This window comes from Lissotriton vulgaris, chromosome 8 (genome assembly GCF_964263255.1).
Source record: "Lissotriton vulgaris chromosome 8, aLisVul1.2, whole genome shotgun sequence".
NCBI lineage: Eukaryota > Metazoa > Chordata > Amphibia > Caudata > Salamandridae > Lissotriton > Lissotriton vulgaris.
Genome location: NC_141696.1, coordinates 1,373,485,611 through 1,373,512,284, shown reverse-complemented (window position 1 = coordinate 1,373,512,284; position 26,674 = coordinate 1,373,485,611). Strand labels below are relative to the sequence as shown.

The following is a 26,674-nucleotide window of genomic DNA, read 5'->3' as shown; positions in this document are numbered from 1 at the left end:
AGGTAGATGAAATGAGTACCACTGAGTTCAGTAACAAAAAATATTTGTTATTTAGCGCCACGATCTCCCAAGGTCTGCTTTACAAATACACATATTATGGCGTACTTGGCTGATATATTTAAACCTAATATTGTTCTTCAGCTCTATGAGCACAAACAGATTAAAGTGATGCTTTCAAGGTCACCAGAGCAATCAGTGGCTGATGAAAGTAAAGTGGAAGAAGATTGAAGAAGGTCAACCATTAAGTAGAAGAAGGGTATGCCACACGTAATCAAGTGGGATCCAATGGATGATTTTTTTTTTGTTTTTTGCCTCATCCTTTAAATATTCAGATGCGATATCAACTAGTCAGCTCTTGCAATAGATACTTAATGGATATTAAAAGCAGTCGCAATGCACAATTATTTATTAAAGGAACAGAGAGAAGGAAGTCTTACCCATTTCTTGTCTCTGGATTTTGCTCCTGTAAGTTTACTTTCAAATATCTCTAATTCTTTCATATTGGTATTTTCTACACCTGATCTAGCACAAACGAGGAACCAAGAGGTCTAAAGAAAATATTTTATTATGACAGGAGTATGTTTGTGTGTCCTTCTAAAACCAAATTACAGAAATCTTGATGTGATGGAGAAGGTCGGTGAAACTGAAGCGTCTCATTTATTTAGTTTGCTTGTACAGCTTGGGTGCCTAACTTAATCGCTTCTTTGCAATAGCATACTGCATAGGTTGATGTTTACACTGCATATATTTACACATTTTATGTTTTCACAAGTTGAGGAACAAGGACGAAGTTATTTACTGAAAATCACAAGATTTTGGCCAAGCAGAGAGATTTAAAACCAGTTAGCATGACCTAAAAAGGGATTTGAGATCTCTTAGAGGTTTTTGAATTTATTTTAAACAATAATGTACAGAAAGCATCCTTCCCACCTTTATGCCACATATGGGAGACATTAGATGAGTGTAAAAATATTAAATACCTCTTGACTATACGCTTTTGTTACAGAGAACACCCAAGTAAGGGGTGTAAAGAATATTGGGGTTTGGTGTACCCATAATGAATTGCACAAGTATGAAACCAACAAACGTTAATTTGGGAAAACACCGAAAAATGAACAAAAGACAACCCACCTGTAGCTCTCCTTCCCACCATCCACCAGGATTTTTCTTTCGGATGAGAATCAATTGACCAGGAGCCAATGTTAATTGTTCCGGGCCCGTTGCTGTATATGATGCGATAACTTGAGCTATTTCTGAAAAGATGCAAAATAGGGAACAATTCAATACACTAATATAAATACAAGACACCGACTTAAACCTTTAACCCGTTAACCGTGGCGCAAAATACGCATCGGTGCGGGCATTCTATTGCACGGACGGGGCCACGTCGGCCAACGGACGTGCGCAGCACTACCGCTGTGCTTGCGACAGACGTTGGCCTACGCACCCTTGTGTTAATAAGCACCATGTGTTTACAGTCTATTCAAAACATTTCCTAGACGTAAGTTAAACTTATGTATGAAAATATCAATAAAATGATTAAACCACACATGATTCACCTAGTCAAAGTACAACCTACACTACTGAGTTCTACATCTCTGCGGCTTACATTAGGAGCACATACTTTCCCGAATGGATGTGTAAAGGTGAATGCTGATAAAGGTTGAACTACAGGTCAAAGCTGCCTCTGCTAGCTGCTTTGCTATGATGAAGTCACTGATAAGTATGATATACTTGGTTCCTGTGGCATCTGGTAAGACCATTCTTCATGCTCTAGTCACCTCTACCTTGGACTACGACAACAGTCTCTACCTGGGTTTGCCTGCTTACCTTCTGCAACAATTGCAGATCATCCAAAATGCAGCTGCGTGCCTCGTTCTTATGGTCCCGATATGTCAATCAGTGTCTGCTCATCTCCACCAGCTGTACTGGCTCCCGATTATCTCCTGTAACAAGTTCAAGGTTCTAATCTTCACTTATAAAGCAAGGGAGAACAAGGGACCTCTATATCGGAGATGTAAACTCCGGTCCTACAGTCAGAGTAGATCCCTCAGGTCAAATTCCCTGAAGCTCCTGCACATCCTGAGGGTCCAGAGGGTTCGGCGGAAGATCCTTGTCCTTTTTGATGGCAATACTTTGAATTTGCTTCCATCCTTTCTTTGCTTTGCTTTCTCAGAAAAGAGGTTTAGAAAAGGCCTGAAGACCCACTTGTTTAATGCTTAGGTCATCTGGCTATCATGCTAATCTGTTCTTTAGGGTGCCATTGTATTGTATTGTAATATACAGAGAGAAGATTACAAGTGCATTTTGTTCATCTTTCAGAACTATTTTTTAATGTCTATATACAGCAATAGCAATTCCACCTCAATTCCATTTCAGTAGCTACTGAGCATGCTCTGGTGATAGGCCCGACAAGGTGTAGAAACCGAGATCCCTCCAACTTCACTTCACATCATCTATGCTACGACACCATGCTTGTGCCGATCCTCACACTGCAAGCACAGCAAACATCGCAGGTCAGAGACACTGTATCGTAGCACTGGAATATAGAAATGCAGGAGAATTGGTCCATTATAACGCCCCTGGCTCACTGTGTTGGCCGCATGAACCCTGGATTGAGCCGAATTATGCTGGAGGTGCCAGAGTGTCATAGGGTCCGGAGCTCAGACCCTTTGTAATAGCTAGTGTTCCTGAGGAAGCAGGTTCTCGCAGACGTGAAGGAGACTTTTGTTGCCAGTGGCTCTCGTTTGTGGTGTGTTAAACCCGACAGTCTTTTGTGTGGTCTTCCGCCAGACTTTTTTGCCTATTCCCCTTCGGTTACTAAAATTCATTTGTGTTGGCTTTATGAGTGTGTGCATTTTACCACTGCTAACCAGTGCTAAAGTGCTTGGACTCGCTCCTTAAATCGCTGTAAAATTGGTTGACACCAAAGTGGCACATTTAATTTACTTATAAGTCTCTACTAAAGTGGTAGCACATGTGCCCAGGACCTGCACATTAAATGCTACTAGTGGGCCTGCAGGTAGGTTTTGTGCCAACCACTTAACTAGCCCTTTAAAACATCTCAGATCTACCATTACAGCCTGTGCGCAGTTTTAAACTGCTAATTTGACCAGGCCTAAACCTCCCTTTTTAACACCTACAAAGTCACCCCTGGGGAAGGCCCTAAACAGCCCAAAGAGCAGGACACAGTGCATTTAAAAAGTTGGGCATGTACCTTTTAGTTTTATATTTCCTTGTAGTGAAATCTTCCAAATTAGGTTTTCACTGCTGCGAGGCCTACCTAACCCCAAATGATAACACTGGATTACCCCATTACATTTCAAAAGTACCACCTTTTGATTGAAAACAGTTAGAAATGTCATGTATGGTGTTAAAAGACCTGTAATTTTAAATCCTCTACAACAGTAAGGTTGATATTTCTGTGTACTAACCATTTGGTGCCTGTGTCCTGGATCACACGACTGTGCATAGTGGCATTTGGTCTTTGTGTGTGCCTCACAGACAATGAGACAAAGGAAAACTAGGTGTTGGTAGGATGGGCCATCTTGCAGGATGGGAGGGACAGAGCTGTTTCCTGCCTCACTTGCATTTCAAAGAAGCTGCCTCTAGCACACTCTGAAAACTTCACACCTGTCTTTTATCACCCTAGACCTTGTGGAGCCTGGCAAGGAAGGAAGGAAATTCCCAAAACCAGGTGTATGTATGTGTGTGTGTGTGTGGGAGGTTATACGTTTCTGCCACTTCAAAGGCTGGCACCCGAAAAAAAACTGGACCCTCAGACTGTTAGACCTGTCATCCTTACGGTGGTCTTTCCCCAAGCTTTTTGCTTGTTTACCTTCTCTTTTTGCTGTATCTTTTTGTTGGCCTTAGGACTCTGAGCACTTTACCACTGCTGATCAGTTTACTTGTAAAATGGTATACCATATACCCAGGGCCTGTAGGTTAAATGCTACTAGTGGACCAGAAGCACTCATTGTGCCCCCCACAGCCTTTCAAACCGGTTGCAGGCCTGCCACTACTGGGCTTGTTTGTGCAGTTTACTGCCACTTCGACATGGCATTAAAAACCCTTTGCCTTAATCTCCCCTTTTATTACACATAAACAACCCCAAGGTAGGCCCTAGATAGCCAATAGGGCAGGATGCGGAGTAAGTAAAATGTAGGACATGTATTGGTACATTTTGCATGTCCTGATAGTAACAAACATCCGAATTCGTTTTTCATTACTGAGAGGCCTACACTGGGAATACCCTAGTTCACTTTTAAGCTGCAATTCTGGATTAGAAAGGAGTAGCTGTGTCATGTTTAATATCATTGGAATGGTAATGATAAGTCCTCTTAAATGTAAAAATGGATTTAACAATACTATTATAGAAATGGCACTTTTACAAAGTGCAAAAAAACAATTGATGGACAGAATGCAGAACAATGTCATACATTCAACCCAGTACAGAGATCTAAGACTAAATCCATCGTATTTTTGCTCACCATGCCACTCCAGTTTGGACCCAGCCATATGCGAATCAGTCTTGATTCTGCGCCCAATGGGAACAGTCCAGCCCGAAATGCCAGGCCAGGTCCTCCCTGGACTGGAAACAAACAACCTAGGACCGGTCCCAGGATGCTTGTTTCCAGTTCAGGGAAGACCTGGCTTGGCAGTTCGGGCTAGACTGTTCCCATAAGGCACAGGGTCTAGACTGATTTGCATGTAGCTGGATCGGAACTGAGGTGGCAAAGTGAATCTCCTGCCTGGCCCCCACCAATTGCCCTATCGCCGCCCCTCTAATCACCACCTACATGGCGTCCCATACGACCAGGTTCGAAGTGGCAGTGTTCCAGTTTTCCCTAAAATAATCAGTGAGAGCAGCAGACAATGATGTCCGGAATGGGGCATCCTGCAGAAGAAGTGGGCTAAATCTCCAGGTAGGTACCGGGGCCGGCACCCTACCCTAGAGGAGTGTGAGTGTCAAGGGCCTATGATCAGAGAATGTTTTAGCCAGGTATTCCGATTTCTCCACTTTAGTGACTATCGATCTTGAGCACAGAAACCGGTCAATTCTAGTTTGTAAATTGTGTAAGGGGGAATAAAAAGAGTATTCCTTGTGAGTAGGATATAATCCTCGCCATGTATCAGAAAACCTCCAACCCACCGCCCAAGAAGCAAACAGGTCGGTCAACTTGGTCGCCCCAACGGCTTGAAGAGGGGGGGGTGTGACCTGTCCAGACCCAAATCCAATACCGCATTCCAGTCCCCACCTAGTACCCAGGGGATACCGACCCAATCCGACAGTGCTAAACCTACTTTGTGTAAAAACCTGTCCTGGTCATAATTCAGGGCATTTATATTTCCTAGTACTATCAATGTCCCGTCCAATGTACCCTTCACCAAAATATATCGGACCTGATCGTCTACCCTGCTCTAAATCTCCATAAAAGGCGTCCCATGTCGGACCCATATAGTTGCTCCCCTAGAAAAGGTCGAGTAAGTCGTGGAATAAACAGTGCCCCTCCATTTCTTCCTCAATTTCTGTGATTCTGCTTCTGTGAGATGGGCTCTTGAAGGAATGCAATCTGTGTGTGGTGTCTGAGGAGAAATGAGTGGATCCAATGGCGTTTTTGGATCGCCCCCAGTCCACGCACATTCCAGGTAAGAAATTCGTATGATCCTGCAATCTCAGCCATGATCATCATCTATCAAGTGAAGGAGTGCCTGTAGCCCCTTTGTAGTACCTCTTACGGAAAGCGACCAGGAGACCCCGTACCCTGAAACCAAATCTGAAAACATAAACGTGGCACAGCCTGAAAACAATGCTGGGCCCAACATTAAAACATCAAACAGATAGATCCAGATGTTGGTGCATACGCCAATGGGTGGATGGCCAAGCACTAGTATAGTCATTTCACCGTCCATGCCAATCCCCGCTGGCTCAACAGCATACCATCCCGGGGACAAGAATTTAGCATAAACTAGCGGCAAGGGAACGGGGATATGTCCTCTGAAAGAGCAGGCAGTCGGTTCGAGGCAGGGCCCCACCCAGAATCACCATCTACGCCCAGACTTAAGGGATAGAATCTAAAGGTGTCCCACTCAGTATCCCATTCCAGAACACCAGTCTCCAGTGCATTGGAAACCTAGAAACCAGAAAGGGTAGTTAAAACAATAGCCAGATATCACTTCATAAAGGATACCATGAGTCACAACTTTGTGTATCTCCACCAAGCTAGTGCGCCGTTATCTTCAATTGTCCAGTATGTCATCAGCAGCGCGAGGTGTGATAGTGGGAAACAGGATTGGGCTGAGATCAGAGTCGGAATGGACCGTGCGATCTTCAGTATCCGTCGCGATTTTCTCTGTATCCTCACAGAAGATGCCAGCCGTCGCCAGCGCTCCAAGTTGGTCCTTTTTCTGCTGCTCCCGCGACGGGCCGGAACGGCCCGCTCTCCTGCTGGACCCTGGGGATCCTCCGTCCTCTCGTCCCGAGTCCCCTCTCGAGCTTTGGCCGGATCGCTCCTGAGTCGAGCCCTGGTTCCTCCCTATGCACATCACCTCCAGCCATTCCTCAACATCTGAGGGACTTTCAAAAAAGTGTGTTTTCCTCTCGTGGATGATCTTCAGCCGATCGGGAAAGAGGAGTGCATACTTTAGCTGGGCCTTCTGGAGCTTCTTCTTCACCGCTTGATATGAAGAGCGTTGTTTTTGGAACATTGTCGTATAATCCGGGTACAAGGACACTATGATTTTCATAATGTATAAGGGACTTCTCTCGGGCTTTCTGCAGCAGGACGTCTCTATCCTGGTAATTGAGGATCTTCACTATCAGCGGACGGGGCGGTCGGCCCTGTCCGGGCCGGCCAGTCAGAATCCTATGTGCCCGCTCTACACAGAAGTACGGTGACAATCCCTCAGCGGCTACATGATCCCGGAACCATTTTTCCATGAGGTCCACTGCATGTGACCACTCACAGCGTTCCGGCAGGCCTATGGCGTGTATATTATTGCGTTGGTCCCTCTCCTCCGCGTCCTCCACCCGGTCCATCAATGAGGTGACCTGCTGCTGAAGTTGTTGTATAGAGGAAGAGTGGTCCGCCACCGACTGTGTAAGATCTGCAAGAACAAGGCTCTGGTCCTTCACCTTATCTACCAGCTTAATGTGGTCTGCTTTCAGGATGGACAGGTTAGTAGTAAGAGCCCCCATGTGTTGTTCCATCGCCGATCTGGACTCTCTGATTTCCTTCAGAATCAAATCTAGTTTGTCTCCCGGTTGTTCCCCGACGAGAGCAGTCTCTGTGGCTCCAGGTGGGGCCCGTCCGTCCCCAGCGCCCACCGCAGCGCGTGTCGCCTCAGAATCCCCTTGACCCTCCGTCCCTCTTGCCCCTTTCCGAACCATGGTGCCAAGGGGGCAAACACCGTCCAACACCTGATAGTAGGCGCTTATTCAAGTAAAGTTCCGTCTCAGAGAGAGCACCCACCAGGGCGCAAGTCTTCTGGCACCACCGAAGGCGCCATGCCAATGATAGGGTGTCAAGCAACAAAGTGAACCAAACACAAAAGGAAGAGTCGAAGCACAGCAGGAATGAAAGGGGAAGCGTAAAGGGGTTCCACCTTCCAGGGGTTCCGCAGACTCCTAGGTCGATGTCACTGGTGTCTCGTCCACCACTCCACACTGTAGCCCAAGCCCTCTCCGAACTTCAGACTTCAGAGCCCAAAAAAACAAAATGTCCACAGCCACCAGGGGGAATCGGTGGGGAAAGGTCGCCACTCAGACCAGCCGGCCGTCTCCAGGCCCACAATCCACATCACACGTTGGTGAGATGTTACTTCCTGTTTCCACTTCAGTTCAATATCGCCGTGACCTGGCCTTCCATGTCAAGCCACTGCAGCATACCGCACCACATGTATCACCCACCAGTCGAAGTTGGGAGCTATGAGGGCCACGCAGCATCACTCTGATCCGCGGCTGACCATCTTTCCGCTAGCCCCGCTTCAGGCAGGGTCCCTGGTAGTCGCGGCTCTTTCCTGTCAACCCCTGGGTCCAGGCATCAATCAGACCGGGGGAATATCCTCAGCCATCCGTCCTTTGCTCACTCCGGCTGCGCTGGAAATTTTCAGTCGTCTGTCACGCACAGGGGGACGAGGGGGGTACACACCGCACTTACCCCGTTCAGGATGCGCCTCCACCTAAGTCCTCCGCGGCGATCTGTGCCCGGCCCCTCGGCTGCCTTCAGAGCCCGGCCGCACACGGGTGGAGAACAGTCACCGCAGGTAGGCCCGGCCCCGCAATCCAGTCTGGCGCCGTCACAATCCTCTTCCGCCTCGTGTCCCGTTATTCCCAGTCTCGGCTCAATATCCTCACGGGCATAGCGTTACTCCTCTGCACTTCAGGACAGGAGGAGCGCCGGGGCAATCGCTCGCCAAAGGCGCCGCTCAGCAATTTCCGGTGTTGCAGGTCTCAGCCACTCCGGCCTCCGCCCACACTCCAGCGCCCGGCCTCCTCACCTGGGACGCCGCGGCAGGCCCCGATCTGTTTTCGTCATTGCTCTGCCTTCGCGAGTCCAGCAAGTGTGATTCGGACCTGTACAGGGGCATCAGCACCATTCCCTTGGTTCGAGTCTTGGCTCCCGTAGACGCCCAGCAACAGGATAAAGTCCCCGGGTGGCTCCGGAGCTCTAACGGCAGCCGACCGCCATCATGGCTAGCTAGCTACGCCCCCTTTTTATTTATACATTTCATAATCATTAAAGATACTTGGCTTCTTCAGAGGTCAATTCAGGCAAATGGTCGAAGACATCTTGACCCTCTAAACCTAAACAATGCAAGAGTAACGTAGATTTTCTTTTGGCGCTTAGGAACAGACCACACACTCTAGCATACCTCTCAAATACAACTTTCCACTTCTTCCACTGAATAGGTGGAGTTCCTGGGGAAGTAAGAAAGAAAGGTGCTGCAGTGACGTTCTGCATAATGTAATTATCAAAAAAGAAGAGGTTGTACTATGAGATCTAAACAAATTGTTAAAGAACAAGTTACTTACCTTCGGTAACGCTTTTTCTGGTCGATACTATATCTGCCTGTGGATTCCTCACCTTGTGAATATCCCCTTTGCGTCAGCAACATTCGGAAATTCTTTTGTAGCCTCGCGCCGACGTGGACTCGGACATCATAGAGTCACGGCTTGGCCCGCGACTCCGCTGACGTCACCGACGCCTACAATAGGCCCAGGCCGGCGTGATGACATCAGTTCCGCCCTTTTTTCCGTGCCATCGAGGCACACGGACGGACCAATGTAAGCAGAAATATACATAGTATACATAATATACAATAATCAAGGAGAAAAGCACACACAGTGTGAAGCAAATGCAAACAAAACAACTCCTTAACAATACATTATACAATGCAATACAGCAACTCTGGTAAAGAAGAGTGGACAACGGGGAGGCGGGTGGGTCAGTGAGGAATCCATAGGCAGATATAGTATCTACCAGAAAAAGCGTTACCGAAGGTAAGTAACTTGTTCTTCTGATAGATACATCTGCCGTGTGGATTCCTCACCTTGTGAATAGAGTCCCACAGCAGTCCCACACTCCCGGAGGAGGGTGTCCACTCTTCGAAACCAGGAAATCCCGAAGGACAGAGCGCGCAAAGTGGCCGTCCCTCCTCACCTCAGTGTCCAAGCAGTAGTGCTTTGCGAGCGTGTGGAGGGAGGACCAAGTTGCCGCCCTACAAATGTCCTCCACAGGAACACCTCTAGCCAATGCAGAGGTAGATGACTTGGCCCTTGTAGAATGAGCCCTTATACCCTCTGGAGGTTCCTTACCGGCCAAAGAGTAGCAGATCTTTATGCAGAGGACGATCCATCTCGACAAAGTCCTTTTATGGACCGCTCTTCCTTTCTTGCAGCCAGCAAAGCCAATGAAGAGCTGATCATCCAATCGACAGTCCTTAGTTCTGTCCAAATAAAAAGACACCGCCCTCTTGGGGTCCAGACGGTGCAACCTCTCCTCCTCCTTGGAAGGATGTGGGGGAGGATAAAAGGTAGGGAGGGTAATAGATTGACCAAGGTGGAAAGGAGTCACCACCTTAGGGAGAAAAGCAGCCCTGGTCCTAAGAACCATCCGATCAGCATGAATGGTCAAGAAAGGGGGCTTGGAACTAAGAGCTTGAAGCTCACTTACCCTCCTTGCCGAGGTTATTGCAACGAGGAAGACTTCATAAATGTCCTATGAGGCTTTTGACCTTTAAGGTAGAGGCTTAAAGGGAGCACCCATCAGAAAAGTCAAGACAAGATTTAAGTCCCACTGAGGCACAATAAAAGGAGTAGGAGGGAACATATTCGTGAGACCCTTCAAAAACCTTAAAACAACTGGAGACTTAAAAAGAAACGGCTGGTCAGGCAAACAAAGAAAAGCCGACAGTGCCGAAAGATAACCCTTAACCGTAGCAACAGCAAGACCCTGCTGTGCCAGAGAAAGAGCAAACCGGAGAACGTCAGACAAACGGGCTCTCAAAGGGTCAATAGAATACCCACCACACCAATTGACAAATTTAGACTATCTATACGAATAGACAGATTTAGTGGAGTCACGCCTGGCTGACAAGATGACATCCACCACGTCAGGTGTGAGGGATAAGGAAATCAGGTTGCCCCGTTCAATCTCCAGGCATGAAGGTGCAATGTCTGGAGGTGGGGGTGTAGAACCTGCCCCTCCATCTGAGAGAAGAGGTCTGTCCTGAGAGGGAGACGGAGCGGCGGGTGAGAGGAGAGGTGGAGTAGATCTGTATACCACACCCTTCTTGGCCAGTCCGGGGCGATCAATATGACTTGGGCCTGGTCTTGGCGAATCTTCCTCAGAACCCGAGGAATCAAGGGTATGGGAGGAAACGCGTAAAGGAGTTGACCTCCCCAACTCAACTGAAACGCGTCCCCCAAGGCTCCCTGCATCGGATACTGGAGACTGCAGAATGACGGGCAGTGAGCATTCTCGCAAGTAGCGAACAGGTCCACCCGAGGAGTCCCACACGTCCGAAAGACATGACGCACCAGCTCTGGGTGAAGCCTCCACTCGTGATCGGCAGAGAACTGCCGACTGAGAACGTCTGCACGAACGTTCAGAACTCCGGCCAGATTTGCCATCAGACAAATCTGGTGGTCCTGAACCCAGGACTAGAGACGGAGAGCCTCTCTGCAGAGACACTGCGATCCCACTCCTCCCTGCTTGTTGATGTACCACATCGCGGTCGTGTTGTCCGCCAGGACTTGAACCGACTGACCGCAAAGGGAAGGGAGGAAGGCCTTGAGCGCCAGACGTATCGCCCGCAATTCCAGAAGGTTGATGTGAAGCAACCTTTCCTCTGGAGACCAAAGACCTTTGACCTCCAGGTCCCCCAGATGAGCACCCGACCCTAGAGTGGATGCATCCGTAATCACTGTGGCCACCGGAGGAGGTAGCTGAAAAGGCTTCCCCTGAGACAGGTTGCCTTCCACGCCCCACCAAGACACATTCGCCGCAGCTTCTCTGGAGATCCTCACTGACTCCCTGAGATCTCCGTTGTGCTGATACCACTGCCTGCGGAGGCACCACTGGAGCGCCCTCATGTGCCAGCGTGCATGGTTGACCAACAGAATGCAAGAAGCCATCAGACCGAGCAGGCGAAGGACCTTCCAGACTGGAACAACCGCTCCATCGTAGAATAAAGGAACCATATCCTGTATGTTGCGAATCCTTTGAGGAGGAGGGAATGCACGACATACAGTTGTGTCCAGTACTGCACCTATGAACAGATTGCGCTGGGAGGGCACCAGGTGAGATTTGGGCACATTTATTGAAAAACCCAAACTGAACAACAACTGGGTTGTCTCCTGCAGGTGATGGAGCACTTTCTCGACCGACTCCGCTTTGATCAGCCAGTCGTCTAGATAAGGGAATACTGGAATCCCCGACCTTCTGAGATGCGCCGCCACCACTGCCATCACCTTGGTGAAGACTCGAGGCGCAGTAGTAATCCCAAACGGATGGACCGCAAACTGATAGTGCTGCGAACCCACCGTAAAACGGAGATACTTCCTGTGCGACTTGAGGATAGGGATATGAAAGTACGCATCCTGCAAGTCGAGCGACACCATCCAGTCTTCTTCCAGCAGAGCCTGAAGAACCTGAGCAAGGGTGAGCATCTTGAATTTCTCCTGTTTTAGATAAAAATTCAAGATCCTAAGATCCAAAATCGGCCGAAGCCTGCCATCCTTCTTGGGAATCAGAAAATACCGGGAGTAGCATCCCTGACCTTTTTCCTGCTCTGGGACCACCTCTATCGCACCCTTCCTCAACAGAGTTTGAACTTCCTCCTGTAGGAGTAGTAGATGTTCCACTGAGCAATATCCCTGGCAAGGAGGGTAATTGGGAGGGAATTCCCGAAAGGGAAGGGCATACCCATTTTCTACGAGATTGAGAACCCAAAGATCTGATGTAACCGATTCCCAATCCCGTAGAAAGTGAGTAAGCCGATCCCCCACCGGACCCACATGATCCTGGATGGCGGATTTAGGGCTGCTTTTCTGTGGCTGGGGGGTTGGAGGAGGAAGAGGTCTGACGCCCTCTAGGACGCACCCTTTGCCTTCCCCTGTACGACTTATAGAAGGTGTTTGACTGCTGCTGCTGTTGCTGCTGCTGTCCTTGTCTAAATGTACGAAAGGAAGAGCGACCAAAGCCTCTGAATTTCCTGGTCGTAGAGCCTCTCACTTGCAGACCAAGAGATCTAGCAGTTGCCCTGCTGTCCTTAAATCTCTCCAAGGCTGAATCCGCCTTTTTGCCAAAGAGTCCCTCTCCATCGAAAGGCAGATCAAGCAAAGCAGATTGTACATCAGCTGAAAAATCTGAGGATTTCAACCATGCAGAACGCCTTGTGGCAACAGCAGTGCCCATAATCCTCGCCACAGAGTCTGCAGTATCAAGGCCGCTCTGAATAACCTGACGAGCTGCTGCCTGAGTGTCAGATAAAGCTTCCTCAAAGTCACCTCTACAGTCTTCAGGAACCTTTGGGATCAAAGTACGTACTGAGTCCATAAGAGCATGGATATATCTTCCCATAAGGCAAGTGGCATTTGTGGACTTCAACGCCATACTAGCGGAAGAGAAAGTCTTCTTGGCTACCTGATCTTGCTTTTTAGCCTCCTTGTCACCAGGCACTTGGGGAAAAGCACCCACTGACTTCTTGGAACATGCTGCTTGGATCACCAAACTCTCAGGTGAAGGGTTTGTCGACAAAAAGGCAGGGTCCTCAGGAGCCACTCTATACCTCCGAGCCACACCTTTCGAGACTGCAGGAGCAGAAAGAGGCTTCTTCCACACCTCCATAATGGGATCAGTCAAAGCATCATTAAAAGGGAGCAAAGGCTCCACTGCTGAGCTCGGAGAATGAAGAACCTCTGTAAGCAGATTCGATTTGAACTCAACAGTAGGCAATTTTAAGCCTAAAAGACCCGCTGCCTTTCTCATAACCACGTGATCTGGTTGAACATCCTTTGACGGTGCATCAGGGCCTGATTGCAAGACCCACTCTGGAGAAAACTCAAGTCCACTAGCCTCTGCTAGATCCTCGAAATAATTTTCATCCAGCTCACCTTCTTCCAAGTCAGAATGAGACTCACAGTACCTCTGTTCTTCTAGCAGACGTTGAGCCTCCCTTCTAGATCTCTGCTTAACTCGAAGTGCAGCCGGACCCATTATCGACTCCGACTGCACCGGAGCCGACGTCGGGACCGAACCCGAAGGCTTAGAAGAATGTTCCAAATATTTGCTTGGAGCAGGCGAGGCCGGAGCTGGAGTCGTCGACTTCGGACGAGCCGGCGTCGACATCGGCGTCGACCTCGGTGGAGCCTGGTACTGCCACAGAGGGGTCGGAGCCGGCAAAAACGGCATGAAAGGTGCCGGGGCATATGAATGAGGCACCCCCAAATTAAATGCCATTGGACCCATAGGACCCGAAGGCGCTCCAGAGGGGTACCAAGACTTAGAGAAGACATCATACATTGCGTTAAGAAACGCAGAAGGATCCTGACCTGGAGCTGGAAATGGTGGATGCTCAGGCCGACCTCGAGGTAGATTCGAATCTGTCTCAACAACAGGAGTCGAATTCTCAACCTCTTCAGGAACCTCCTCTTCCCGGGCCGGAGACGGGGCCGGAGACGGAGCCGGAGTCGGATCGGGTGCCGGAGCCGGTGAATGAGCCGGCGACTCCGAAGGCGAAGCCTCGCCCTCCTGATCCGAAGCCTCTTGTGGAGGAATTACCTTCGATCTTATCTTCTTAGGTGATCTCGACCTCGAGCCAGACTTATCACCTGAATGACGTCGAGACTCATGTCTTCTTGTGCTTCCTTCGCGACCTCGAAGCATGATCCGAGGAAGACTTTCGAAGCCGACGCCTCCCTCGACCTCGATCTCGACTTCTTCGAATGGGACTTCGAAGATTTTCTTTCTTTATCGGCCTTCAATTTAGCAACAAGAAGCTTAGACTCCCTTTCTCGGAGGGCCTTAGGATTCATTTTTTGACACGACGAACACCCATCCACGTCGTGGTCGGAGCTCAAGCACCAAATGCAGTCCTGGTGACGGTCCGTAACGGACATCATTTTTCCACATTTCCTGCAGGGCTTAAAACCAGTCTTCTTTGTCGACATTTTTACGAACAAAGTAACAAGAGAACTGGAAACAACAAAAAAATAAAGCTACAGAGTAACTTGAAGCTACAGAGTATCCCGAAAACCGTTAGCGTCGACGACGCGGAAAAAAGGGAACTGATGTCATCACGCCGGCGTGGGCCTATTGTAGGCGTCGGTGATGTCAGCGGAGTCGCGGGCGAAGCCGTGACTCTATGATGTCCGAGTCCAATCGGCGCGAGGCTACAAAAGAATTTCGAAATGTTGCTGACGCAAAGGGGATATTCACAAGGTGAGGAATCCACACGGCAGATGTATCTATCAGAAATTAACTTATAGGTGCATTGAATTTAAAGACTTCTCATTTTGTATCAATGCCAAGAGAACAAACATGAAATATTATGTATTATAAATAGTATACTTATGCAAAAATAAAGAGAAGACAAATTGATAATTTCTATAAAATCACCTACAGGTTTGCAAATTGCTATATGCAAAAGGATCAATAAAATAAATGATATGCACAATGTCATAAGATGTTGTACCAAGGGTCGTGTGCATCAACTTTAAACGAATAAGCTGTGCACATTACAACAAACCCAAAACTCATGTAGGAAGTGCTGTGCGCATCAGCGTACACTATAGAGCTATGAGCAATTCATAATAATAAGAGATTTTATCTGTGCACATCAGTGTGCACTGAAGAGCTGAGCGCAGATTTAATAAACTGAAATAAATAGCTGAGCGCAACAGCGTTCACCAAAACAGCAGTGCGCAAATGTAGTAATACAAAACCACTCACAGCTGTGCGCTTCAGCATCCTCAAAGGAGATATGCGCGATGTATGCAGTTTCAATAACCAGAGATTTTGGCTCCGTTCACGACGTGTTGCTCCTGGGACGTTGCTAAGTAACGGCTAAGATGGCTGCCACGCAGCTAGACGTTGCGAGATTATTTCGGCTGTCAACCATAGAGACATAGAGGAAACCTTTGTGGATGATGCTGGATGACGAACACGAACCTTGCCGATGACTAAATTCGCAAGAACTCCAGTAAGAATTTTGGCGGTTTTGAAATTCGTGTTATGTTGACCTTTAAAATATGTATTCTTCAAGAGTAAATAACATTCAAAATCGACATCCAAAGTAACAAAACTACAATATTGTCGCGATTCGTGGGAGAGTTAACTCGTTCACCATCAGCAATTTTCCAAATTTAATTTAATGAAATACTCATATAACGAACCAACACATATGAGAAATTCAATGTTTAAAATGAAGTTGGTACGGTACATCCATTAACTTCTCCCATATGATAAGATGGTTGACAACATGTTCAATTCCACTGTTCCTCCACATTTAATTTCTATTCTTATGAGCCTGCATCGATTTATTTTCATAGGAATAAAGTTGAAAACATGCAGAAAAGCTCGCAATATAGAATAGAATAATATGTTTTAGGTCAAATATTTCTTTGAGTATAAGGAATCAAGAATAATTAATTTTCCTTTAGTTGAAGATAATATTAAGTTCAAAGTTGGAATATTCTCAACAAACTTTCATGTTGAGATCCTCAAATCATGCCAACTACGCCAGTGAAGTATTCTTATAAAAAAAGATGTAGTTCATATAAAGGTTCTTGAAAGATTTATTCATATGAGGATCCCATCCACCATGCAGGAGGTCAGGACAGCAACTGATATTGCTCCACTTCAAAACTAAATACAGAATTCAATGACATACTTATAATTCCTAAGTGACTAATACTTGCTTATCATTCTAACAATGACACCTTACTATTGTAACATATGCCTAGGGAGCAGCTTACTATAAATACAGCATTCCTCACCTTGGTTATAGTAAATTCGAATCAATAAAATCGAACTTTTTTAAGGACATTTTGATTGAATTGCATAAGGCTAATATGTGTCTGCCATCGCTAATTAGGCCCATAAAGGAAAATACTTATTGGTTAGTTACTCAAGTCAAGAAAATAATGCCTTTGGCAGTCTGGCCTAAGGCCCACCTGTGAGGCACATACTTACAACTAGTGCTGAGTATATTTCTCCTCCACCAATATTAGTTAGTAAAAGTTATCAGTCTTTTGGAATTTTCCTTGTACCTATAATTTGTCTCTGGCTAATAGTAATAGAAAATATATATTGAATAAATCTAATAGGAAGTGGTATAAAAAAATCTAAGACACACCTGCCTAACTAACAAGGAAGTGTTCTATTGAATACACAATAGGAAACCCTCATCACCACTAAGTAGCCCTCCAGTGGTCTCTTAAGAAAACAAAATATTAATGGTACACAATAGTTACAAAAAGAATGAATGTTAAAAAAGCAGTTTAAATAATGAAATAATTAAATGACAACAGATTCCACTTAAAGGAAATCTGTCTTACTGCGTGAGCAGAGAAAGCTTTCTCCCACCACATTAAATAGGTCAAACTTTCCTATTTGATATAATTAGTAAAGAGAAAAAGACCAAGAATGTGTGCTTAATAAATAGATCTAAGCTGCTTGCTCTTTTAAAAACAATTCCCACACTCACTGAAATGTCTTCAGCCCGCACTGGCTTTCTGAAGGGTGAGGAGGGTAGAGAAATGACTAAAGCTAATCCTATATACCACTTGGTTGCAAATATTGTATGCAGAGAAGGCTGTTATGGTGCTGGGTCTGGCTATAAAAACACCTGTTGAGGCAGAGGTGAAAGAGAAATAAAAATCATACATGAAACCATTAAACAGCATGAATTTGAAACGGAGGGATTTTGTCTCATTTTTATTAGGCAAGTAAAAGTATTTTACCAATATAATGATCAACTGAAAAATGAAAAATTAAGGATTGTTGCACCAAATTAAATTAAGACTACAAAAGGTCCCAACTAGATATGAAGATAGTAACCGTTTTGTTCTTGCTAATGCCCCAGGAAGGTTATGACTGGGTCAGTTGGGCACATGATTGATAGACTATGAAGTTCTATAATAATCAAAAAATACTAAGTTGGAAAGTTCATGGCTAAGACAGAATTTAAAAGGAGGGTCGCCTAGATGCAATAATAAACTAACACCATATTATGTTTTTGCAAGAAATGAGAGAAGACCAATATAAATGGCTTTGCAGAGCAAGTTACTGACCTTCAATAACACCTTATATGATAGAGACATGATCTAGCTGCAGATTCCTTATCTTTTAATTTCCCAGGCGTCAGACTGGATCCAGAAGATTATTATTCTAACAATATTCCTGCACACCAGTAGGTGGTGTTGGCCGGCTCCACGTGGTGTCTGTGTCGGAAGTTATGTCTGACATCACCTGTATAGGTGCCACCTTGGGATGCTGACGTCAGCTTGTCAGGTTGGATAAGGAATGTGCAGCTTGCTCATGTCTACCAGATAAGTTGTTACAGAAGGTAAGGAACTTGGTCATTTGATAGAGACATCTACCTACAGATTCCTAACCTTTAAATACATACCTAAGCAATACCATCCCCGGAGGGACTAGGGACTAGTTTAGACTAGAAGATCCTGTAGGACTGAGCAGCCAAAATGGCTGCCCCTGCGGACTGGATTGTCCAGGCAGTAATGCTTTGTAAATGTGTGCATGGATGCCCATGATGCCGCTTGACAGATGTCCAGGATTGGGACTCCACTTTGCTACCCAGTGGTAACAGCCTTCGCTCTGGTGGAATGGTGGGTCCTTAAGCCTTCACCAGGCTGCTTCTCTGCCAGAGTGTAGCAAATCTTGATGCAGAGGTCGACCCATCATGAGATGTTCCTCTTCTGCACTGCCAGACTCTTCTTCGCTCCAATATACCCCACAAAGAGCTGGTTGCCCACCCAGGATTCTTTAGTGCAGTCATGGTAGAACGACAATGCTCTTTTTGGGTCCAGACGGTAGAGTCACTCATCTTCTTTAGAGGGATGCGGATGAGCAGAGAAAGTAGGCAAGGTGACCGATTGTCCCACATGGAATGGTGTTACCACTTTTAGGAGGAAAGAGGCCCTAGTGCGAAGCACCAACTTGTAAGGAAATCTTGTTAAAAGGGGAGCCTTTGACGATAAAGCCTGGAGCAGACTCACCTTCCTGGCAGATGTAATTGCCACTTAGAAGGCTGTTTTTATTGCGAGCAGCCGAAGGGTGCAATTATGCAGGGGCTCTAAAGGCACGCACAATAGGAAAGTGACAACCACATTAAGGTCCCAGTAAGGCATAATGAAAGGGGTAGGTGGGAACATATGTACAAGGTCTTTCAGGAATTTACGCACATTGGGTGATTTAAATAGGAAGGGTTGATCTGCCAGCCTCTGGAAGGAAGACAAAGTTGAACGATACCCTTTCAGGGTGCCCATGGTAGAGACCTGCTGGGCAGGCATCAAATTAAAAAGCAACAGGTCAGAAAGGGAAGCAGAAAGAGGGTCAATCAATTTTATGTACAATATGCACAAGTTACTTACCTTCGGTAACAATATATCTGTAAGAAACATTAGTTAGTGATAGATTCCTTACCTTAGAATTACCCCCAGGCGTCAGACTGGATTCGGAATGTTTTTGTCAGCAGTACCCCTGCGTGTCGGAATGTGGCATTGTGCGGCTCCGCATCCGTCGTTGGCGTCATGGTCGCCCGGATGATGTCGCAGCAGCTACTTAGACGCAGCCCTCACGCTGACATCAGTTCTGTACACAGCTTTCCGTGCCAGGAATGCAGAGCTATGCAAGAAGCTGACCACTGGTGCAATGAAACTAGGGCCCTGAAAGGGATGACATTCACCCTAGAAATCAGTTCGCAGAACGGGGAGGATAGGTGGGGCGGTAAGGAATCGATTACTAACTAATGTTTCTTACAGATATATCGTTACCGAAGAGAAATAAACTTGTGCTTCTGAAAGAAACACGTTAGTGATAGATCCTTTACCTTAGAATAGATACCCCAACAATGCCACCCCCGGTGGTGGGTCTGCGAACCAAGATCACACCAGAAAGTCGTGGAGAACAGAACAGCCAAAAAAGCCATCTCTCCGGACTTGGCTGTCCAGGCACTAGTGCTTGGTAAACGTGTGCAGCGAGTCCCACGTAGCCGCCTGACAGATGTCATGCAAGGGTACTCCCCATCCCAAAGCAGTAGTGGCTGCCGTCCCCCTGGTAAAATGAGCGTGTAGCCCCATTGGAGGCTCTGTTTTAGCCAAAGAGTAGCATGCTTTGATGCACAGAAAGACCCACCGAGAGATGGTGCGCTTGTGCACAGCCCGACCTTTCTTGGCGCCCACGTAGCCAACAAAGAGCTTTTCATCCACCCGGAACAGTTGTGTGCGGTTCAGATAGAATGAGAGTTCACGTTTTGGGTCCAGACGGTGGAGCCTCTCTTCCTCTCTAGAAGAATGTGGAGGCGGAAAGAAGGTGGGCAAAGTGATGGTCTGCCCAATGTGAAAGGCTGTGACAACCTTCGCCAGAAAAGATGGACGTATTCATAGGACAACTTTGCCCGGATGGACAGATCGAAAAAGATTTACAAGAAAAAGATTTACAAGAAAGAGCCTGGAGCTCACTCACTCACTCTTCTGGCAGAGGTGATGGCAACCAAGGAAGGCAGTCTTTAAGGTTAGAAGATAAAGAGGATAGTTGTGAAGTGGCTCAAAAGAAGCACAGATTTTATTTATTTTTTTATTTATTTATGGCATTTGTAAAGCGCAACTGCAACCCTACGGGCATCCTGGCGCTATGTACAGTTTGCTGAGAAATGCTGTGCAACAGAGGAGGGGAGGAGAAGTATTAAGGTTCAGGTGAGATTACGCTTTGGGTAAGAGCCAAGTTTTCACTTTTTTCCGGAAAGCCATCAGTTCGTCTGTTTTCCTGATGTTGATAGGCATTTTATTCCACAGATGAGCTGCGGCTATGCTGAAGGCTCTACCACCATAAGTGGCTTTCCTAATTCTGGGTATGCTTATGAGATTGGAGGATGAGGATCGGAGGGACCGTGTGGGTGTATACCATTTGAATTTCTTTTGAAATGGTCGAGGGCCCATCCCGTGTACTGCCCTAAAGACAATGCAGAGGGATTTAAAACAGATCCTTTGTTGTACAGGTAACCAGTGAAGGTCGGCCAGAGCGAGGGTGGTAGAGGATCTTCGCTCTCGGGAGAGTGCCAGCTTTGCTGCTGCCGCCTGGATGCTTTGCAATCTGGAAATCAAATAGGCCGGGGATTCCAGAAGCAGAGCATTACAGTAGTCCAGGCGGCTGAGAATGGTGCTCCTAACTATGGTGGTTCTGACCTGTGCTGGTAGGAGGGGTAGTAGTTTTCGCAGTCCTCTCATTAAAGCAAAGCAGCTACTCACCTGCTTATTAACATTGGTCTCTAGACTCAGACTGTCGTTAAAGCTGACTCCGAGATTCTTCACCGATTTCACTGGGGTTAATGGTTCCCCCGAGTCTAAAGGCCAGAAATCGATGGGTAGACTTCTGGTGATTCTGCCCACTGCGCAGTGCATTATTTCCGTTTTATCACTATTGAATTGTAGTGAATTCTGGTTTAGCCAGATTGTCATTTCTGCCATACAGGTATGGAAGGTCTCAAGTGAGTTAGCCTGGGCACCGTCAAGGGAAATCATCAGCTGCGTGTCGTCCGCATAGTTGATCACGCTAATACTGTGGGCCTTGATAATGCCCAACAGGGGTTGCATATATATATTAAAAAGTATCGGACTGATTGCGGACCCCTGTGGGACTCCATGTGGGACTTTAACAAATTCCGACTGATATGGGGGGATGGCTACTGCCTGCCATCGGTCCTTTAGGTAGGAGTGAAACCAATCGAGCGCCACTCCACCGATTCCAATGTTCTTTAATCTTGTCAGCAGGATATCGTGGCTCACCGTATCGAATGCGGCGGACAGGTCCAGCAGAATTAAGATTGCCGATTCCCCCCTGTCCGCCCTCATTCGTAGGTCATCCAGGACTGTCAGCAGAGCTGACTCGGTTCCGTGAGCTGGTCTGAAACCGAATTGTTCCTCTTCTAGGATGTTGTTGGTCTCTAGAAAGAGGGCAAGGGATCTGCTGACCCACCGCTCTACGATCTTTATGGGGTATGGTAGGAGCGATATAGGACGGTAGTTTTTTTTGCAATTCGGGTCTAGATTAGGTTTCTTTAGTAGGGGGGTAACAACCGCCAGTTTCCAGTCTTTTGGTACTGTGCCAGAAGTGAGAGATTGATTGCAAAGCTGTTGTAGAACAGGGAAAAGGTCATCCTTAAACTCCTTTACTATTTTGTGAGGCAAAGGGTCCAAAGGGGATCCTGAAGTTGTTTTAAGAGCAGTGTTTATGAAGTCTTGTTCAGTGAGGACCTTAAAGTTTTCTAAAGTGGCCTTTGGGTTGGGTCGTCCTACATTGCCTTTGCTCTTCTCCCTATTCTCGGGGTTGCTAATATCCTGCTCAGAGGGGATGGAGGCATCCTTCAATCCCTCAATGATTTTGGAAATTTTTTCCTGAAAGAAGGATGCTAAGTCATCGCATAGTTCTTGTGAGGGCTTGATTTGACTATTAGCACAATCCGGATTGGATAACTCTCTGATTATCCTGAAGGTGTCGCGGGACTTGTTAGAACTGTGGAGTATTAAGTCGGCAAAATAGTTAGCCTTAGCTGCGATGATGTCTTTTTTATACCGTACAATGGTTTGTCTCCATATCAGTTTCTCCGGCTCCGAGTAATTTTTTCTCCAGATCCTTTCTGCGTTTTTACAGGCCCTTTTCAAAGCCTTTAGGTTATCCGTATACCAGGGTGCGGAGGGTCTTCCTCCTTTCCTGATTGCTTTCAGGGGAACAGTATCGTCGAGCTTCCTAGTTACTTCTTTACAGAGAGAGAGGTAGTTTGTGGTAATGTCGTTCTGTAAGTTAAATGAGTCTCCGACGTGCCGGAAATTGAACTTTCCTTTCTCTTTCATTTTTAACAGGCCTCTCCAATAGCGTCCGATGAAGGACCTAGTCTGTATATTAGTAGGTTCTGTGTTGACCAAGGTGTGAATGTTGAATAGTAGGAGGTGGTGGTCTGACCAACCTACTGGGAGCGTTGTTCTCATTGTGATAAGATCCTCTGCAGCAAATATTAGATCCAATGTATTTCCCTGTTTGTGTGTGGGGGTAGTTATCCACTGTTTCAGTCCTAAGTTTTCCCAGGAATGGGTGATATTGTGGAAGGCCGTGTGTAGTTGGTCATTATCCCATAGATTAAAGTCTCCTAGTACCAGTAGTTTGCTATGTCAGATCAAAAAGGTCAGAACAAGATTCAAGTCCCACTGAGGCATCACGAAAGGAGCAGGAGGAAACATGTGCGTAATGCCTTTAAGGAATCTATTTACAGCAGAAAAGAGAGGGCTGATCAGGGAGCCTGAGGAAGGCCAAAATAGCAGAAAGATAGCCCTTCATCGTGACCAGAGCAGAGCCCTGCTGGGCCAAAGAAAGAAGGAACAGAAGAACTTCCGGAAGAGGGGCAGAAAGGGGATTCACAACCTTTGCTGTGCACAATGCCACAAATCTGTTCCATCTGCAGGCGTATACCTTTTTAGTGGAGTGATGCCTGGCTGCCAAGATGACATCACAGACATCAGGAGGAAGTTAGAAAGACGTCAACTGCCGCCGCTCAATCTCCACGCATGGAGGTGGAGGCTGGACAGGTTCAGGTGGAGGACCGTCAACTGCTGCTGCAACAGAAGATCCCCCTGAAGAGGCAGTCGCATCAGGGGATCAATGGTCATGCGGAGTAGCTTGGGATACCAGTATCTTCATGCTCAATCCGGAGCCACAAGAATGACTTGGCACGGTCACGCCTGATCTTCTTCAGCAATCTGAGCAGAAGTGGTATAGGCGGAAAGGCTTACAACAGACCGCACCTCCACTCATAACGAAAAGCATCGCCAAGAGAGTGCTGCCTTGAAAATTCCAACGCGCAGAACTGCTGACATTGCTCTTCCCTTCGGTGGCTAATAGATCTAACCAAGGCTCTCCCCAGTGCAAAAGGAGACCTTGCGCCACGTCAGGGTGCAGACGCCATTCATGATCCATCATGCACCGACGTCTGAGTTCGCAAACCCTGACATTCAGAGAACCTGCAAGGTATTGAACCACCAAGGAAATGCCCTGATGCTCCAGCCATGTCCAGAGGCGTTGAGCCTCCTGATATAGGGTTCAAAACCCCACCCCGCCCTGTTTGTTGCAGTACCACATGGCAGTGGTGTTGTCCGTTAACACCTGCACCACACTTCCCCGAACAGAAGAAAGGAATGCCCTCAGTGCAAGTCGGATCGCCTGAAGCTCCAGAAGGTTGATATGGAGCCTGGACTCCGCCGCAGACCAGAGTCCTCTGATCTCCACCTCTCCCATGTGGCCATCCCATTCCTGGAGGGACGCATCCGTCACCACTGTGTGCTCCGGTTGGGGGAAGGGCGAGGGATCCAGGGCCAGACTGGGAACAGAAACCGGCCCTGGCAAACTGCTCAGCTGGCCCACCCTGGGGTGAGGGGGGAGTGCAGCTGAGCAGTTTGCGACGGCCGGTTTCAGCCGATTTTGTTACAGGGGGCAGATATTGCTGACCCCTGGTAACACAAGAATTTACAATGCAATGGTCTCGGCAGCATTAAAGGTAGAGCTATTGGCATTGCTCATGATTTATTTTTTTATCATAAATAAATGGCATTGTCATTTACATTGCCAATAGCTTCATCGCTTGCATATGCGAGACCTATTGCATTAGCACCCACATACAGAGTAAGTAGTAGAGTGAGAAGTTGATAGTGAGTAGGAGAGTTATTAGTAAAGAGTATTAGAGAGCGCATCAGAGCTGTGTGAATAATAACTGCGTCAGCCCCGTGCCTGAGGTGCATCATCAGAGCTGTATGAATAATAACAGCTGTGAGCCACTGCCTGAGGTGCATCATCAGAGCTGTATGAATAATAACTGCGTCAGCCCGTGCCTGAGGTGCATCATCAGAGCTGTGTAAATAACAGCTGTGAGCCCGTGCCTGACGTGCATCATCAGAGCTGTGTGAATAATAACAGCTGTGAGCCAATTATCACATATTCCATTTTTAATGTGTACTGTCTCTAAACGCATACCAGCGCATGTTGTCTCAGTTATGATTGTCATTTGCAATTCAAAATGTAAGAAATTCACGATTTGGTGACGACGCTCTTTAACGGGAAGCACAGTGCTGCTTTTCACCAGAAAGAGCGCTGCGGAATGGCGGCGACAACAGAGGGGAGGGAGCGAATTCCGCTTCTCTTGAGACAACAGAGTCTGCGTCCGTGCAGCATCGGCCGCGATGCCCTGTCCTCTCCTAACCCGTGTGTATGTGTCTGCACTCCTGGGCCGCTCAGCATGCTGGGACTTGTAGTGCGATTGTGGATCCTGCAGTTTTCCGCCTGCGGCCAGCTTGCGGCGCTGAACTACATTTCCCGGTAGCGTTACGGGGTGGCTCTCGTATTCTCTCTGCTGCTTTGCTGCTGTTTCCCAGTCTCTCTGCGAAGCTCCTCTGGCAGTGGCGCGTGGAGCGCACCGAGCAAGAGCGGACAGGGCACCATCACGGCAGAGGAAGATTCCGACGCGCAACTTGGGATTGGGTCGCGCGCGTGAGCGGTCTACGTTACAAGCTCACGTGCGCGACCCAATCCGAAGGCGCGTGTCAGAATCCACCTCTGCCATTGACATTGCTGCGCGCGTGGCCAGCTCGTCTCTACTTTGTCGGCTGAGCCGACAACTGTAGTTCTCGGCGAGAACGCGCTTCTAGCTGAGACCCAAAAACCGGCCCCCCAGAGGCCCAAAACCGGCCCCCACCCTAGCGGACTACCGGGGAAACGCCCAGTGCCTGCTATGGCCAGTACGGCCCTGGAGGGATCTGCCACTGACCCAATCCTGGTTCGTTAGCCACCACTGCAATTGGCGTACAGTGCCCTCCGAGATCTGGACGACATCGGAAACATTTCCTTGATGCTGTGCCCACTGGAACTTCAGGTCCCACTGCAGAGCCAGCATATGCCACCTGACATGGTCCACCAGCAAGATGCAGGAGGCCATGAGGCCCAGCAGCCTCAAGGTCAATCTCAATGAAACCCGGGATAGAGGCTGAAACTTTGGTATCATAGCCCGAATATCCTGGACTAGCTGCTCAGGCGGATGAACACGAAACTGCGCAGTATCTAGAACTGCCCCGCTGAGAAGGAATCAGGAGCGACTTCGGCATGTTGATAGTAAACCCCAGCGAATGCAGGAGGTCTGCAATAGTCTGGAGGTGGGAGACGATAGCCTGGGGCGAGCCTGCCTTTAACAGTCATTCATCGAGATTGGGGTAGACTGGAACCACTGATCTGCGAAGATGAGCTGCAACCACCTCCATCACTTTCGTGAACACCCAAGGGGCGCTGGTAAGGCCAAAGTGGAGCACGGTAAACTGAAAATGCTCGTGGCCTACAGTGAACCATAGGTAACATCTGTGGGCTGGCAGGACGGGGATATGGATGAAGGCGTCCTGCAAGTCCAACGCTACCATCCAGTCTCCATGGTCGAGGACAGACAGGACCTGAGCCAATGTCAACATTTTGAACATCTCCTTCCGGAAGAAGCGGTTGAAGTCTCCAAGTAACCAAGATGGAACGCAGGCCTTTGTCCTTCTTGGGCACCAGAAGTACAATTTACTTACCTTCGGTAAAGATGTATCTGGTAGAGACGGTGTCTAGCCAGATTCCTTAACTTAGAATATCCCCAGGCGTCAGACTGTATCCGGAAATTTCTTTGCAGCTGCACCTCTGAGCACCGGGGGACGGCGCCACACGACCCGCGCACTGATGTCAGTTTTCTTCAGAGAAATTTTCTGCGGCACAATACGGAGCCACAAACAAAAACTGTGAAAGTAAGGGAACAGTGTGCGAAGGATGGAAAATCTGTGAAATAAAGAAGAAATAGAATGGTGCAAGACACTATCGTAAAAGACAGTATCAGAGACTGTCTACATATAAGTGAAAAGCGAGAGTGG

General features: G+C 47.5%; 1 protein-coding gene across 6 annotated transcripts in view; it reads right to left on the bottom strand.

Annotated features, from left to right (window-relative positions):
- ITSN1 (intersectin 1) overlaps positions 1-26,674 on the bottom strand; it is a 1,645,471-nt gene that overhangs the window by 332,107 nt on the left and 1,286,690 nt on the right. For all 6 annotated transcript variants that reach the window (XM_086935345.1, XM_086935347.1, XM_086935346.1 and 3 more), the window contains one exon: positions 1,132-1,253. In XM_086935345.1, the coding sequence (XP_086791471.1) occupies positions 1,132-1,253 (122 nt within the window). The remainder of the gene's footprint in view (positions 1-1,131; positions 1,254-26,674) is intronic.